This window comes from Chiloscyllium plagiosum, chromosome 11 (assembly GCF_004010195.1).
Source record: "Chiloscyllium plagiosum isolate BGI_BamShark_2017 chromosome 11, ASM401019v2, whole genome shotgun sequence".
NCBI lineage: Eukaryota > Metazoa > Chordata > Chondrichthyes > Orectolobiformes > Hemiscylliidae > Chiloscyllium > Chiloscyllium plagiosum.
This window is the reverse complement of record NC_057720.1, coordinates 69,214,192-69,232,209: the sequence shown is the minus strand read 5'-3', so window position 1 is coordinate 69,232,209 and position 18,018 is coordinate 69,214,192. Positions and strand designations below refer to the sequence as shown.

The 18,018-nt window shown below is 41.3% G+C and overlaps 1 protein-coding gene across 4 annotated transcripts in view; it reads right to left on the bottom strand.

The window, feature by feature from the left end:
• kif14 (kinesin family member 14) overlaps window positions 1-17,456 on the bottom strand; it is a 107,232-nt gene extending 89,776 nt beyond the window's left edge. For 2 of the 4 annotated variants that reach the window (XM_043699739.1, XM_043699740.1), the window contains exons 1-3: window positions 17,360-17,455; window positions 11,764-12,846; window positions 820-1,074 (exon numbers count right to left, since the gene is read on the bottom strand). In XM_043699739.1, coding sequence (XP_043555674.1) covers window positions 820-1,074; window positions 11,764-12,846; window positions 17,360-17,412 — 1,391 coding nt within the window. In that variant the 5' untranslated portion in view covers window positions 17,413-17,455. Of the gene's footprint in view, window positions 1-819; window positions 1,075-11,763; window positions 12,847-17,069; window positions 17,089-17,359 lie in introns of those variants that run through there. The other 2 variants (XM_043699742.1, XM_043699741.1) reach the window with 2 other exon arrangements.
• Window positions 17,457-18,018: the final 562 nt, after the last annotated feature.

The window sequence follows — 18,018 nt, the reverse complement described above, 5'->3', positions numbered from 1 at the left end:
TTAAGCAACAGGACCAAACTTGGTGGAAATAAATTGTATTAAAAAGAATTAAAATATGTAGTGTTTCTCAAAGTGTAACAGTTGAAACTTTGAATCAGTTTAGCTTTGCATTAATCGCAATATTTTTAGGTACCATTGAACAGAAGTCATTACTCAGTTGATATTTTACTTCATTTTCTGTTTCTTTAACTAAACAAGATACCTGTGAGTTTTTCTGATCATTAGGGCAGAGTACACTCTGGATTCTTGTTATAATAGCACATTTATGACTCACCATTGCTGTGATTGAAATTTATTATAATATGAATTTATTCACTTGCATTTAGTATGGCAGTTATCAGGTAATTCACATTAAGCAATATAAATAATAGAAATGTATCAAAATGATGCACTGAAGTTCCTTATTTTGAGGTAGTTTTGCAAAAGCAATTGAAAACAAATAGGCTACAGAGAGGACAGATGACAGTGGTCTATTTTTATTGATTTTTATTTCATATCTCTAGCGTCCACAGTATTTTGCTTTTAAATGAAAGTGATGGATTTGATGTTCTAAAACAAGAGTATCATGGTCACCATAAAGACAACTTCGATACAGTACTTGAATTGGTCTATGGAATACAACATCATTAGTGATAGGTCCAACTAAATTATTAATTTTGAGCTAAATTATTCTCAAACAAGTGTTGGATTTTGGTGAATAAGGTTAGTGATATTTCACAATAGAGTGATATTCAGATCAGTAATAATATGGACATTTTATGCTTCACTTTACTTCATTATTAAAACAAACCAATCATAACAAATTTTATCCAAACTTACGTGTATGATTTTCCAGAACCAGTCTGGCCATATGCAAACAGACATGTGTTGTACCCCTCAAAGGCTTTTTCTAGCAACGGCAATCCTATGTTCATATATACAGCTTCCTGGCTTGAAAATTCAGGATGTAACCCATCAAATGACCAAAAGGAAAAGTCATAAGTAAAAGAGTAAGTGCGATTTGTTTCTGGGTGTTGCACAATTGTGTCCTGTCCTTGCATGAATATTACTTGCTGTGAATTTTCATTTTTTTCCCTAAATAAAAATTGAAAAAAAACATATTCAACATATAATATACATAGAGAAAATGATCATGGTAACAATAGCTAATACGAAGAGAAAAGAAAAATACATGTTGTCATTTAATCTCTGTGTCACACTGTTAAGGGATTGATTATGGTCATATTTTTCTTTATCAGTGACTAAAACTGTTTTGCACACACTTAAAATTTATTTGCATGATAAAGGTTTCTCACCCATATTTCACTATGCTGCCCTGATATACCTACACCATAATGCTAAAAAGATCCATTTAGAGATTCATATTAGATATAAAACACAGAAACAGACCCTTCAATTCTGCTCATCCATGCCGACCAGACTTCCTAAATAAATCTAAACCCATTGCCAGCATTTGGCCCATATCCCTCTAAACCCTTCCTATTCATATACTTTTCAGATGCCTTTTAAACATTATTATTGTACAAGCCTCCACCATTTCCTCTGGCAGCTCATTCCATACACGTACCACCCTTGCGTGAAAAAAGTTGCCCCTTACGTCCCTTTTAAATCTATCACCCTTGCCTTAAACCTATGTCCTCTGGTTTTGGGCTCCCCAACCCTGGGGAAAAGACCTTGACTGTTCACCTTATCCATGCCCCTCATGATTTTATAAACCTCTGTCAGGTGACCCCTCAGCCTCCGACACTCCAGGGAAAACAGCCCTAGCCTATTCAGCCTCTCCCAAATGCTCAAATCTTCCAACCTTGGCAACATCTTTGTAAATCATTTCTGAACCCTTTCAGGTTTCACAACATCTTTCCATGGCAAGGAGACCAGAATTACACACAGTATTCCAAACGTGGCCTAACTAATGTCCTGTATAGTCACAACATGACCTCCCAACTCCTGTACTCAATGCACTGACGAATAAAGGCAAGCATACCAAATACCTTCTTCATAATCCTATCTACCTGTGATTCCACCTGCAAGGAACTATGAACCTGCACTCCAAAGTCTTTGTTCAGCAACACTCCCCACGACCTTAGAACTAATTCTGCCCGTGTCTGCGTACAGTTTCCTTCAGGTGTTCTGGTTTCATCCCAGTCAAACGATGTGCAAGTTATTGGCCAAGCTAAATTGTCTATAGCGTTCAGGGGTGTAGATTAGGTGCATTAGTGAGGGAAATGTAGAGTAATCGGGTAGGGGAATGGGACTGGGCGGAATACTCTTTGGTGTGTCAGTGTGGACTTGTTGGGCCAAATGGCCTGTTTCCACATTGTGGGGATTCTAAGAAGTCCTATCATATTTTGTCTTTCCAAAGTGCAGCAACTCACATTTATCTAAATTAAACTCCATCTGCCACCCCTTGGTCCATTGGCACATCTGAGCAAGATCCCATTGTAATTTGAGGTAACCTACTTTGCTGTCCACTACGCCATGAATTTTGGTGTCATCTGCAAACTTACTAACCATACCTCCTACGTTCACATCCAAATCATTGATATAAATGATGAGAATCAGTGTACAGAGCACCAATCATTGTGGCACATCACTGGTCACAGGCCTGCAGTCTGTAAAGCAACCCTCCACCACCTATGCTTCTAACTTTGAGCGAGTTCTGTATCCAAATGGCTAGTTCTCCCTGTATTCCAAGTGATCTAACCTTGCTAACCAGTCTACCATGAGGAAACTTGTTGAACACCTTACTAAACACCATATAGACCATGTCCACCGCTCTGCCCTCATCAATCCACTTTGCTACTTCTTGAAAAAACTCAGCCAAGTTAGTGAGACACGATTTCCCATGCACAAAGTCATGTTGATTGTCCCGAATCAGCCCTTGCTTCTCCAAATATGTGTAAATCGTTGTCCCTCAAGACTCCCTCCAACAACTTGCACACCAGTCTATAGTTCCCTGGTTTTTCCTTGCCACCTTTCTTACAATAGTTGCACCTCATTAGCCAACCATCAGTCTTCCTGCATCTCAAATGATACACATATCTCAGCAAGGAATCCAGCAATCACTTGCCTAGCTTCCCACAAATGTTTAGGGTACAATTGATCAGGTCCCAGGGATTGAACCACATTTCTACATTTTAAGACATCCAGCACCACCTCCTCTGTAATATGGACATTTTAAGATGTCACTGTTTATTTCCCAATGTTCACTATCTTCCACACCCTTCTCCACAGTAACACTGATGCAAAATACGAGTTTAATATCTGCCTCATCTTCTGCAGTTCCACACATAGGCGGCCTTGCTGATCTTTGAGGGGGCCTATTCTCTCCATAGTTACCCTTTTGCCCTTAATGTATTTGTGGAATCCCTTTGGATTCTCCTGAACACTATTTGCCAAAACTATCTCAGGTCCCCATTTTGCCCTCCTGATTTCCCTCTTAAGTATATTTCTACCACCTTTCTGTTCTTCTTGGGATTCGCTCAATCTCTGCTGTCTGTACCTTACATATGCTTCCTTCCTTTTCTTGACCAAAATCTCAATTTCCCCAGTCATTCAGCATTCCCTACACCTACCAGCCTTGTTCTTCACTCTAACAGGAAGCTTACTATTTCTGGATTCTTTTTATCTCATTTTTGAAGGCATCCCTTTACCTCCAAGCATCTACCCCTCATCTACTTTTGCAAGTTCTTACCTAATACTGTCAAAGTTGGCCTTCCTCCAATTTAGAACTTCAACTTTTAGATCTGGTCTATCCTTTTCCACCACTATTTTAAAACTAATAGAATTATCCCCGCTGTCACCTCAGTCATCTGCTCAGCCAAGAGACTTTTGCACCTTCTCTTGTAGATACATCCACAAAGTGAATCAGAAAATTTTCTTGTACATACTTAAATTCCTCTCCATTCAAGCCCTCAAAACTATGGCAACCCCAGTCTGTGTTCAGAAAGTTAAAATCCCCTATTATTAGATTATACTCTACAGTATGGAAACACGCCCTTTGGTCCAAAAAGTGCACACCAACCCTCCGAAAAGTAACCAACCCAGACCTACTCCCCTACCCTATATTTACTCTTGACTAATGCATCTAATACTTTGGGCAATTTAGCATGGCCACTTCACCTGACCAGCACATCTTTGGATTGCAGGAGAAAACCAGAGCACCCGGAGGAAACCCACGCAGACACGGGGAGAATGTGCAAACTCCACACAGTCACCCAACATGGGAATTGAACCAAGGTCCTTGGTGCTGTGGGGCAGTAGTGCCAACCACTGAGCCACCACGGCACCCCCAAATTTCTCATAGATAACTGAGATCTCCTTACAAATTTGATTCTCAATTTCCCACTGACTATTGGGGAGTCCATAGTACAATCCCAAAAAGATAGTCATCCCTTTCGTATTTCTCAATTCCACCCAAATAACATCCCTGGACATATTCCCAGGAATATCCCCCAAGTACAGTCGTAATGTTATCCCTAATCAAAAATGCCATTCCCCCTCCTCTCTTGCCACATCTATCCTTCCTATTGTATCTAACCTGGAACATTAAGTTGCCAGTCCTGTCCATCCCTGAGCTATGCCTTGCTAATTGCTATGATATCCCAGTCCCATGCCCCCAACCATGTCCTGAGTTCATTTGCTTTACCTGTTCGGCCTCTTGCATGGAATTAAATACAGTTTAATTCATCAGGCCTCTCTCTTTCTCTGCTTTGTTCCTGACTGTTTGACTTACTTCTTTTTCCAACTGTACCAGTCTTCCTGGGTCCCACACTCCTTTACTAGTTTAATCCTCCAGAGCCACTCTAGCAAATCCCCCTGCCAGTATACTAGTTCCTTTCCAATTCAGGTGCATTCAGTCCTTCTTATACAGGTCACTTCCACCCCAGAAGAGATTCCAATGATCCAAAAAAAAGAATCCTGCTCCATGTACCAGCTCCTCAGCTACATATTCATCTGCCCTATCCTCCTATTCCTACCCTCACTAACTCATGGCACTGGGAGTAATCCAGATATTACTACCCACGAGAATCTACTTTTTAACTTCCTATATTCTCTCCTCAGAATCTTATCCTTTTCTCTTCCTAGGTCATTAGTTCTAATGTATACAATGTCCTCCTCCTGGTCCCTTTCCCTTTGAAAATATTCTGCACCCTGTCAGAGATATCCTTGGTCCTGGCTCCAGAAAGGCAACACACCATCCGGATGTCTCTCTGTCAGCCACAGAAATGACTGTGCCTCTGACTAGACTGTCCACTATCAATCACTTGGAATCTGGTGCATCCCTCCTTACATTAGAGCTGATCTCTGTATCAGAAACCTGGCTGTAAGTGCTGCATTTTCCTGAGAGTCCCTCACCCCCTATATCTTCCAAAACGGCATACTTGTTTGAGATGGAGATAGCCACAGGAGACTCCTGCACTACCTGCCTCCCTCACCTACCTTTCCTGGAGGTCACCCATCTACCTGACTGTATCTTCAATTTATCTCCCTCCTTGCAACTGCCATCCATCATATCCCCTAGCTTCTGTCAAGTCCTCTGTCTCCAACTGCCACTCCAACAGATCCACGTGACCTGACAGGATTCACAATCAAACACACTTCCTGCAGACATAATTATTAGTAACATGGAAACTCTCCCCATCTCCCACATCCAACAGGAACAACACATCACTCTACTGAAGGTTATCTTTGCACCGTAGCAAGCTACAGACCAGAAAATAGCACAATCTAACTGCTCTGAAAACACTGCTTGCTTAGTACCTATGGTTTTATATTTTTAAATTTAATCAAGAGACAGATCTCAATAGAAACAATCAAAAAAGAACCCACTTGACTCATTATTGTAGATTTACCAAAAGTAAGTAAGATTACACATTAAAACTAGCCACTTAACTGCTTCCCTGCTGTGAGATCCCCCACACAGGTTTCTCCAAGGTCAGCTGTAAATTTTGCTGTTTATTTTTCTTGGAATGAACTCTGAATGTGCAGAGATACTTGACAGCAAAGCAGCAGCTGCGCTGATTCTCTGCTGGGTCACACAGCAGTGCAGGTTTCTTTATCCATTTGAATCACTTCCCATTTGATCTCTACCTTTGTCCGTCTTCCTCCTTTTTTAAAAGTGCCATTATTTTGATCTTTCTTTCCCCCCAAAGTTCCAAAATAATGTATAAAGCCATAATTACTGCTCCAAGAATTTGACAAAATCAACTCCAACACTGAAAATACCTCCAATAAAAAAAAAGCAGCTCTTACAGCCACAAATTTTTCCCAACCTCCATCTTGGATTATCCAAAATTACTCTATGACAAAGAGGTTGCTGTGATGTTAAGGAAGGACAATTTTGCAACATTACATTAATTGCCTTCATATACATCCAAGTATGGGAAGTCTTACATCTTCTCAGGCAGAGAGAGAATATGGTGCGACCAATGAGAAATCAAATGAGGGGAGTCTTACATACAAGTTTGAGAAAAAAGGAAGATTAGTTTGAAAAATGGCAGGTAGCCTGTAAAAATATGCAAGAATACAAGAAAGTGAGCTGCATGGTGGCACAATGGTTAGCACTGCTGCCTCACAGCGCCAGAGACCCGGGTTCAATTCCTGCCTCAGGCGACTGTCTGTGTGGAGTTTGCAAATTCTCCCTGTGTCTGCATGGGTTTCCTCCGGGTGCTCCGGTTTCCTCCCACAGTCCAAAAATATACAGGTTAGGTGAATTGGCCATGCTAAATTGCCTATAGTATGGGGGTGAAGGGGTAAATGTAGGGGAATGGGTCTGGGTGGGTTGCGCTTCGGTGGGTCGGTGTGGACTTGTTGGGCTGAAGGGCCTGTTTCCACACTAAGTAATCTAATCTAAAATTGATTCCTTGCCAGAAGTACATTTTTAAACAATTCCCATTATAGATAAATGAGAGCATTAGATAAAATGAAGCAACATAAAAATGGCTGGTTGAAATCCAGATTTCCCATCCTCAATACAGACAATGATATACCAGAAATAATAGGTATCCATCTTTACACGTGTACATGCATTTATTTTATTTTATACATTTACTCAAACTGGTTCCACTGTAACCTGCTCCATGATTCTATGACCTCTTGACAAAGAAGAATTTCGATGTAGTTGCTGTTGCAAGAAAGGTTGGCACAGTGGCTCAGTAGTGAGCACTGCAGCCTCATAGCGCAGGGACCTGGATTTGATTCCACCCTTGGGCAACTGTCTGTGTGGAATTAAGCACATTCTCCCTGTGGGTTTCCTCTGGGTGCTCCAGTTTTCTCTCTCAGACCAAAGTGTGCAGTTAGGTGGATTGGCCATGCTAAATTGCCCATAGGTGTCCAAGGATATGCAGGCTAGGTGAATTTACCAATGGGAAATTCAGAGCGAGAGGGATAGGGTGGGGCTGGGTAGGATGCTCTTTGGAGGTTTGGTGTAGACTCAAATGGGCCATATGGCCTCCTTCCACAGTGGAGAGAATTTATGATTCTATGCCAAATTATTTATTGGAAGGCAAAATAAAAACAGTGAAAGCAAAAATGAAAATGAATGCCTTTGCTAGCTCATTTCAGTAAATTCCTCGAGTAACACGATTGGGACTTGATATCAAGTTGCCATTGTCCTACACGATAGAAAAATACAGCTGAAATAAAAAAAGATTCTGAGATAGCTTGCCAGCAGAGAGATACAGAAAAGCTGTTTTCTTTAGTTGCAGAGTCTAGAATTGGGAGGTCAATTTCTCAATGTGCCAGTCATTTCAGACTGTGGTGAGGAGAAATTTTTGCTCAATGATATCCTAAATCTTTGGAATTCTCAGTCTTCAAGGTTTCTGGAACTCAATAGTATATTGAGCGCATCGCCCAAGAACTTCATTGATCTGTTTTCAATCAAGGAATCAGATGAAGAACTGCTGTTGGTGCAGAAATGCAGCCATAATCAAATTGAATGCATGAGCAGGTTAGGAGGACCAAACTATAGGCCTACTCATTCTTGAAGATGTGAGTTCTCTTAAACGACTGGCAATTTTAGTACTAAAGTAGAAGTGTATATAAAATCAATTCAATCAGCAAGGTACAATTCATTCACACATGGCAGAGCTATAATTGACAGAATCTGTTTGAGAAAGAACAAATTCATATTTAAATAGCACCTCAGAACTTTGAAAAGTACTTTACAAATAGTGGTCACTTTTCAATATAATGCAAACAAATGTGACAAGATCCTACAAATAACCAAGTTACAGTTTCTCATCTTTGGTCTTTAGAATTCTTTTTCCCACAGAAAGCAATGGAGACTTGGTAATTGAATATATTCAAGACAGAGTTAGTCAGATTTTTGATTGACAAAAGGATTCCAAAGTTAAAAAGGCCACGATCAGATCAACCATGATTCAACTGAATGGTATAACAGATCAAAAGGGTTAAATGGACTACATCCAACTACAGTTTTTCATATTTGATTCAATTCAAGGCAAAAAGTAGCATAACACACTTTTCATTTCTGAACCGAAACAAACTCCACTCAAATATCTCAAGCACTTAACTCTAATTTTATTGCTTAGTCATAGGGTCGTACAGCCTGGAAACTTACCTTTGGTCCAAGCAGTCCATGCCGAACATAATCCCAAACTAAACTAGTCTCACATGCCTGCTGCTGGCTCATATCCTTCCACATCTTTCCTGTTCATGTATTTATCCAAATGTCTTTTAAACGTCGTACAGGTAGTTCTATAACACGATGGTTGCGCTCTTGTGCAACCCTGCATTATAGAAAAATCATGCTCGAGAAACAGCACTTGAGGTGTTGGCGACGTAATTGTGTTACAGCCAACACACATTTTAAGTGTTCGCACTTTAGAAATAGTATCTCCAATTCGTCAATCGCATTACAGCAAATTCGCATAAACACATGTCATAGCAGAATAACCTGTAATTGTACCCACAGCCACCATTTCCTCAAAGTTTATTCTAGATGTAAACCACCCTGTCTAAAAAATTGCCCCCACGTCTTTTTTAAATCTCTCTTCTCTCATCTTAGAGATATGTCCCCTTGTCGTGTAATCCTCCCATCCTATGGAAAAGACAACTATCATTAACTCTATCAATACCCTTCATCATTTTATAAACTTCTAAGGTCACCTCCCAATCGCCTACGCTCCAATTCAATTCACCTCATGTGATCCAGAAATAGGTGCACCTATAGCTCCACTGTTCCATTAAATCTAAAAAGCAGGCATCTGCCCTGTAATGTGGAAAACTGCCCAAGTCCATGCAGACAACAAAAGACAGGACAAATCTGACTTAACCAACTACTATCCAATCAGTCTACTCTTGATCATCAGTGAAGTAATCAAATTAGTGGGACAGTGCAATCAAGCAACACCTACTCAGCAGTAACATGATCATGGATATTTAGTTAATGTCTCACCAGAGCCAGTTTCTGACCTCCTTACAGCCTTATCCAAACAAGGATAATGACAACATAAATTTACTCAACATCAAAGCAGCATTTGATCAAGGAGCCTGAACAAAACTGGAATCAATGGGAATTGGGAGGAAATCTCTCAAATGGCTGGAGTAATACCTAGCATAAATTACCAATGATTCTGGTTGTCAGAAATCATCCATTTCAGTAGTTCCAAAACATCAATTCAGGAATTCCTCAGGCCAAACCATTTTCGGATGCTTCAATGATCCTCTGACAATCAATGTGTGGATGTCAGCTGATGATCGCATATGACTCAGATACTGAAGCAGTCTACGTCAATATGCAATAAGACCAAGATAAGATTCAGTCTAAGGCTGATGCGTGGTATGAATGTTATTTGCCAATTCACACCAGGCCTCCAAGAAAGAATCTAAACATTTCCCCCTAATGTTCAGTGGCATGACCATCACCAAATCCCTCCACATTCCACATTTTTGGAGTTACCATTTTCCAGAAATTGACTGAACAAGAGAAACAGCATGAAGAGGTGGATGTACGGTTGTTCGCTGAGCTCAATAGTATATAGAATAGTTCATTTCCAGGTGTTTCCTTACCCTACTAGGTAACGTCTTCAGTGAGCGTCAGGCAAAGCAATGCTGAAAATTCCTGCTTTCTATTTATATGTTTGGGTTTCTTTGGGTTGGTGATGTCATTTCCTGTGAAGTCACTTCCTGTTACTTTACTCAGAGGGTGGTAGATGGGGTCTAACTCGATGTGTTTGTTAGATTAGATTAGATTACATTACATTACAGTGTGGAAACAGGCCCTTCGTCCCAACAAGTCCACACCAACCCGCCGAAGCGCAACCCACCCCTACATTTACCCCTTACCCAACACTACGGGCAATTTAGCATGGCCAATTCACCTAACCTGCACATCTTTGGACTGTGGGAGGAAACCGGAGCACCCGGAGGAAACCCACGCAGACACAGGGAGAATGTGCAAACTCCACACAGTCAGTCGCCTGTTGATAGAGTTCTGGTTGGAATGCCATGCTTCTAGGAATTCTTGAAAAATGTGTTGCTGGAAAAGTGCAGCAGGTCAGGCAGCATCCAAGGAGCAGGAGAATCGACGTTTCGGGCATAAGCCCTTCTTCCTGAAGAAAAGCTTATGTCCGAAACGTTGATTCTCCTGTTCTTTGGATGCTGCCTGACCTGCTGCGCTTTTCCACCAACACATTTTTCAGCTCTGATCTCCAACATCTGCAGTCCTCACTTTCTTCTAGGAATTCTTGTATATGTGTGCTTAGGATGGATGTGTTGTCCCAGTTGAAGTGGTGTCCTTCCTCATCCGCATGTGAGGATACTAGTGAGAGGGCGTCATGTCTTTTTGTGGCTAGTTGGTGTTCATGTATCCTGGTTGCTAGTTTTCTGCCTGTTTGTCCAATCTAGTGTGTTACAGTCCTTGCACAGTATTTTGTAAATTACATTAGTTTTGCTCATTGAGTGTATAGGGTCTTTCAAGTTCATTAGCTTCTGTTTTAGTGTGTTGGTGGGTTTGTGGGCTACCATGATGCCAAGGGGTCTAAGTAGTCTGGCAGTCATTTAAGAGGTGTCTTTAATGTTGGGGAGAGTGGCTCGGATTTCTGGACATGTTTTGTCTGCTTGTTTGGGCATGTTACTCAGAAATCAGCAGACTGTGTTCATTGGCTGCAGAAAGATTGATTCTTTTTGAATACTTTTGAAATCCTCTCAAAATTCACTATGAAGGGGTGGAGTCAGGGTCCCACATAACCAGGGTTTTAGCTTAGTTTTTAGTTGTTGGTGTTTTGAAGTTTGTTGTGGAAGCTAACATACATCCGTCTCGCTACCAGAATTTTCTTCTGATGTTTTTTCCTCCTGTACTGAAGAAATACCACATATGAGACAACCTATTTTACTGAATTTGTCTTTGCCAAGGGTGTATTTATGTAATATTATGAGATATCCTTAGTATCCTGACCAATATTTATTACTCTATCAACATGATATAAATAAATTACTTGGTTACAATGCCATTTGTAAGAGTTGCTGTGCAGAAATTAACTGCTGTGCTGCCTGCAGAACGCGAACATACTTCAAAAGTGTTTTGTTGGGTCTAAAGCACATTGCCTTTCATGGTCATGAAACCACAATACAAATGCAAATCTCAATTTTTTGTTAACCAATATGGGGGAAAATAAGAACATTTCCTCAAAGATCTAAAAATTAAGATATTTAATAATAAATTTCCAAACTGTACGAAGTCCTGAGAATCTGAGTCAACCAATACAATTTTCTAATTAATTTGTTTCAAGCACTTACCTCTCACTGAAAGGTCTCACTCGAACAGCCACAGTCACAGCACTGTCTACTCCATTTAAACATTCATTCCCTGCACATAGGCTTGTTGATGATATCTCCACTTGCCTAAGAGTTCCTCTTGTAACCACTCCACTTCTTAGTGGTTTTTGATCTCCATTATCTGCGACTGTATTTATGGAATATTTTAAGTTATTGATCCCAGATTCCATTGTCTGTTGTTTTTTTTGGAAGTCTCTGGTCATTGATTTAACAAAATTACTTTGATTTTTAGTTTCTTGCTGATTAAAAAGCTTCATTATTTTAGTTACATCTGTTTTTAACGTTTCATTTCTATCTACATTCTGCTTGGAGGACATTTTAAAAGGCTTTGCCTCTGTCTTTCGTTGGCTGTCATCAGATTTGCCAGATACCATCCTTTTGACAGGTGTTATTGATGGATTGGTGGGGGTATGCACTTTGTTAATAGTCGTGACTGAAGTTGACCGATAGGAAGAAGTTGTTGAATTTTCCTGTTTCCTGCCAATTGAAGTTGGCTTTGCAGCTGCAGAAAGATTGATTCTGGCAATTCCAACATTTTGCATTAATGAGAGACTGGAAGATACAAAACCAGTGGAATTGGTCCCTTTGGTTTGCAAAAGGTTATTTGATGCCTGGATTGTGATATTTTGTGTCAGGCTTTCTGCATTTTCCTTGAAAATACCAATTCCTCTTTCCAAGTTACCCCCCTTAGTACGACGTTGCAATGTAAGTCTTCTTTCTCCTTCACTTGAATCAACATTTCTAATATCATCATGAATACTAGGATTTCCTCTATCAACAGTTTTTCTTCTCTGAAGGGTTAGCCTACCTTCAGGCTTGGATGGTATAGAAGGTCCTAGAGTTCTTTTACTAGCTGACACAATGTAAGTCTTATTAACCTCATTGCTCTTATCCAAGGGCAATATTGACTGTCCTTGTGAACCATGGTATTGCACTTGGGATGTAGGTTCTTGGTCGATCCGTTTGCTTCCTTTCTCCAGGATGTTGGCTGGATTGTTCTGCACTGAACGAAGAGCACCAATGACCATAGTTTGATCTTTGAAGCTGTGGTATAAACAGACACTTCATTTAGAATTATTTTATTAAAAGTCACCAAAAAGTAACATTTGTTTTCAATTAAGAGAACTACAGTAGTAAAGGCACTTCTGTACATAAAAGATAGCAGAAATAATTCCAAATACATTTTCATTTAGCCCTCTCCCACTCACCTTTGATCGTCTGCATTTCCCTTAAAGGCTTTGCACATAAAGTATTCAACTAGAAAAGGGGATGATTTACTGGTGATGGTTAATTGATTAAAACAAAAACACGGTATTTTGGTGATCAGAAAAAAAAATTCAGATGTGTCTAAGGATACTTCTGGATAAAAGAAAAAAAGAACAGAAATAATCTCAAAACCCAATGATGTCAGACATGCTTACAAACTCAGCTTTGTTTTTTAAAAAATAGCTCCGCAACAGAGTTAAATTAATATTTTCACCATTTCTAGAAAAGAGAGAGATGAGTATTACATTACCAGCTTTATGCAATGTAAATATATAGGTTTACGTTTTACAGTGTTTAAACTATGAGAAAATAAACAAATGATACTTGTACATTTTATGCTAGATATTGTTTTAAAAAAACAAATCACACAATACCAGGTTATCATCCAACAGGTTTATTTGGAAGCACTAGCTTTCGAGGCACTGCCTCTTCATCAGGTGGTTGTCATAACTGCCTGATGAAGAGGTAGCGCCTTGAAAGCTAGTGCTTCCAAATAAACCTGTTGGACTATAACCTGGTGTTGTGTGATTTTTAAACTTTGTCCAACCCTTACAGTGTATTCAAAAAGCATGGGTACCCAATGCACATTGAAATGTGTCAGGATTTGTACTCCACCACCACAACACAAATGGTCCCAATCCTAGCCACTATCCTGTGACCATATTACACTTATCTTTCTTCATTCTTCACAGCCTTTGATAAGGTCAATTATATGTTTCTCCTCCATTAATGGCTGTGTAGGATTTTGGGGTCTAGAATCACAGATGTACAGCACGGAAACAGACCCTTCAGTCCAACTTGTCCATGCCGACCAGATATCCCAACCCAATCTAACCCCACCTGCCAGCACATATCCTTCCAAACCCTTCCTATTCATACACCCATCCAGATGTCTTTTAAATGTTGTAATTGCACTGGCCTCCACCACTTCCTCTGGCAGCTCATTCCATACACGTGCTAACCACTGCATTAAAAAGTTGCTTCTTAGGTCTCTTTTATATCTTTCCCCTCTCATCTTAAACCTAGGCCCTCTTGTTCTGGACGCCCACCACAGGGAAAAGACTTTGTCTATTTGTCCTATCCATGTCCCTCATGAATTTATAAACCTCTATAAAGGTCATCCTTCAGTCTCCGACGCTCCAGGGAAAACAGCCTTAGACTATTCAACCTCTTCCTATAGCTCAAATCCCTGGCAACATCCTTGTAAATCTTTTCTGAACCCTTTCAAGTATCACAACATCTTTCCAATAGGAAGGAGACCAGAATTGCACACAATATTCCAACAGTGGCCTAACCAATGTCCTGTACAGCCACATGACCTCCCATCTCCTGTACTTAATACTCTGACCAATAAAGGAAAGTATACCAAACGCCTTATTCACTATCCTATCTACCTGTGACTCCACTGTCAAGAAGCTATGAACCTGCACTACAAGGTCTCTTTGTTCAGCAACACTCCCTAGGACCTTACCATTAAGTGTATAAGTCCTGCTAAGATTTGCTTTCCCAAAACGCAGCACCTCGCATTTATCTAAATTAAACTCCATCTGCCACTTCTCAGCCCATTGGCCCATCTGATCAAAATCCTGTTGTAATCGGAGGTAACCTTCTTCGCTGTCCACTACACCTCCAATTTTGGTGTCACCTGCAAACTTATTAACTATACCTCTTATGCTCACATCCAAATCATTCATATAAATGATGAAAAGTAGTGGACCCAGCACCAATCCTTGCAGCAATCCACTGGTCACAGGCCTCTAGTCTGAATACACACTCCACCACCACCCTCTGTCCTCTACCATCAAGCTAGTCCTGTAACCAAATGGCTAGTTCTCCCTGTATTCAGTGAGATCTAACCTTGCTAACCAGTCGCCCATGGGGAATCTTGTCGAATGCCTGAATGAAGTCCATATAGATCACATCTACCGCTCAGCCCTCATCAATCTTCTTTGTTACTTCTTCAAAAAAACTCAATTATGTTTGTGAGACATGATTTCCCAATCAAAAAGCCATGTCAACCATCCCTAATCAGTCCTTGCCTTTCCAAGTACATGTACATCATGTCCCCCAGGATTCCCTCCAACAGTTTGCCCACCACCGACATCAAGCTCACTGGTCTATGGTTCCCTGGCTTGTCCTTACCGTCCTTCTTAAACAGTGGCACCACGTTTGCCAACCTCAAGTCTTCCAGCACCTCATCTGTGACTATCAATGATATAAATATCTCAGCAAGAGACCCAGCAATCACTTCCCTCGCTTCCCACAAAGTTCTAGGGTACCCCTGATCAGGTCCTGGGGATTTATCCACCTTTATGCACTACTTCCTCCTCTGTAATATGGCCATTTTTCAAGATGTCACCATCTATTCCCCAATATTCTATATCTTCCATGTCCTTTTCCATAGTAAATACTGATGCAAAATACTCGTTTAGTATCTCCCCCATCTCCTGCAGCTCCACACAAAGGCCACCATGCTGATCTTTGAGGGGTCTTATTCTCTCCCTAGTTACCCTTTTGTTAGCAAGTTTTGAGAAGATTTATCCTTAATGTATTTGTAAAAACCATTTGGATTCTGCTTAACTCTATTTGCCAAAGCTATCTCATGTCCCCCTTTTGCCCTCCTGATTTCCCTCTTAAGTATACTTCGACTGCCTTTATACTCTTCTAAGGATTCACTCGCTCTATCCTGACATATGCTTCCTTCTTTTTCTTAACCAAACCCTCAATTTCTATCATCATCCAGCATTCCCTATACCTATCAGCCTTGGAGGAATATACTGAATCTGGACTCTCTTGAACTTTAAGATATTGTTAGCCAATTTGGGTTAGTTGGCACAAGGTAATGGGTGAACAGAATATGGTAAGATTTCTGAACGATTCCCATTTTCCAGCCATCCGTTTACCTGCGAACATCTGCCCTTTTGAAAGTTACTTAATTGATTTTACTTAATTATTCAGATATAGCCATAACATCTCAAACAACAAATTATAATCATTTCTGATCTCAAGGATGATTCTTACACTATTCCATTTCCATTTGGCGGTTGTACCACAGTGGTGGTGCTCCTACTGCAGGTCTAGAAGATCCATGTTCAACAGTGTCATAACATCTCTGAACTGATTGCTTAAAAATGTCTATCCCATTTCCTTGATGCTTCAAGCAAATACATAAGCAGAATCTGCACATAAATTGACAACACCCAGCTCTATCAAACTTTGGGTTGCTTGCGGAACATGGAAAAAGTGTATGTTTCTTTTGGTTAAACGCTAGGATAATAAAATCCTGCACTTCCTTACCATTGATTACATCTCCTAAACTGGTTCAGGTTGAACCAGACTGCCCACAAAGTCAACATCCGATTTTAACACCAAGCTGACTCTCTGACCCTATATCTTCAACATCAACAAGACTGGTTACTTCCACATTATACAGCTCTGCGCATATATCGTCAAAATAATCAAATATAGATCAACTAACTTCAAATTCAACTATTTCCAATGCTCTCCTGTCCTTCACATTTCACAAGCCTCGGCATACCTAAGTGGTTGTCCGTAAATCATACCATATTCTGTTCATCCATTACCTTGTGCCAATTAATCCAAATTGGCTAACAATATCTTAAAATTCAAAATGTTAAATGCTCATATTTCTCCTTGAATCGTTCGATGGCTAACATCCTCCAGTGCTACAACCCAAATACTCTGCATTCCGCCAACTCCAGCTTCTTGAACGGATTGAAACTGAAGAAGGGGCACAAAGTGATTTAAGGTTGAGGATCATCATTTTATGGGAGATGTTTGCGGGGGGGGGGGGGGGGCAGGAACCATCGTAAATCTAAATAACATCTCAATCAGTGAGGACGGCGATGCATTGCTTTGGTCAGGTCGGCAGATGCGCCAGCGAGGAGGACACCGGACCAGATGTCACTCCCGGAACGCCGGCAAGTCGGAAGGAAGTGCTCGTACCGAGTGGAGCAGCTATCTCTGAAATTCATACTAACATCAGCCTGCCGACATCGTCAGAGATCGGAGCAGAACGCGATAGCCTCGGCTAGAGGGGAAAACATCAGCAACGTTCACCAAGGCAATGGGCTCACAAGTGAGGGAGGAGCTAGTCAGAGCCTCCGGACCGGGAGGACACGGACATGGACATGGACGGGCTGGAGGGTGTCCCAAGGCCAATCCCCGGATACACTCAAGCCCCGAGGGCAGAAAGAGATTACCTCCTCCCCACATTCCCGAGCGTGGGGGGGGGAGGGGGGTAAACCCGACCTCACTCACAAAGACTCACCTCCTCGCGACCCAAAACTCCAGTACTCCATCCGCGAGCCCGCCTTCGTGCATTCAAATTCCACAAGCCCCGTCTGATTGGCCCGTTCCCATCCCGCCTCCCCATTCCAACGACAAGACGTTGTTCGCTGGTGACGTGACGCTTCCCTGCCTTCCACCAATGGGTCGAGCGGCTCGCCGTGACTGGCCGGCCCTCGACGTCTCAGCAGATTCTGCCTCTGACCCCGGGCCCCGACAGACGTGACCGCGCCCTCCTGTCAGACGTGACCGCGCCCCTGGAGACACGCTCTGTCAATACGGCCCCACCCCTCCTACGTCGAACATAGCCCCGCCCCGAACGCTGTCTGTCTGGGTGCAGTCTCTCCTGTCAATGACCCCTCAGTCAAGGATGGTTTTATCTCTCATAGAGATCATTTGGAAAGGAAATGCCTTTTCATTCCAATTTGTTCCCAGTATAACCAGGAAGTGTAGGAAGTAGGTATACGAGCTTCAAGTCCGAAAGTGTTTCTCGAATAAAAATGAAAGAATGTAGCTTTGCAAACTCTTTTGATCTGCCAGTCTTGCTGTGTGAGGAACTGCCTTACCACACAGTGTTGTCAATTCAAAGAGGAAATTAGAACAGCAAGGAGATGGATGACTAACATAAAATGGAATCCCAAA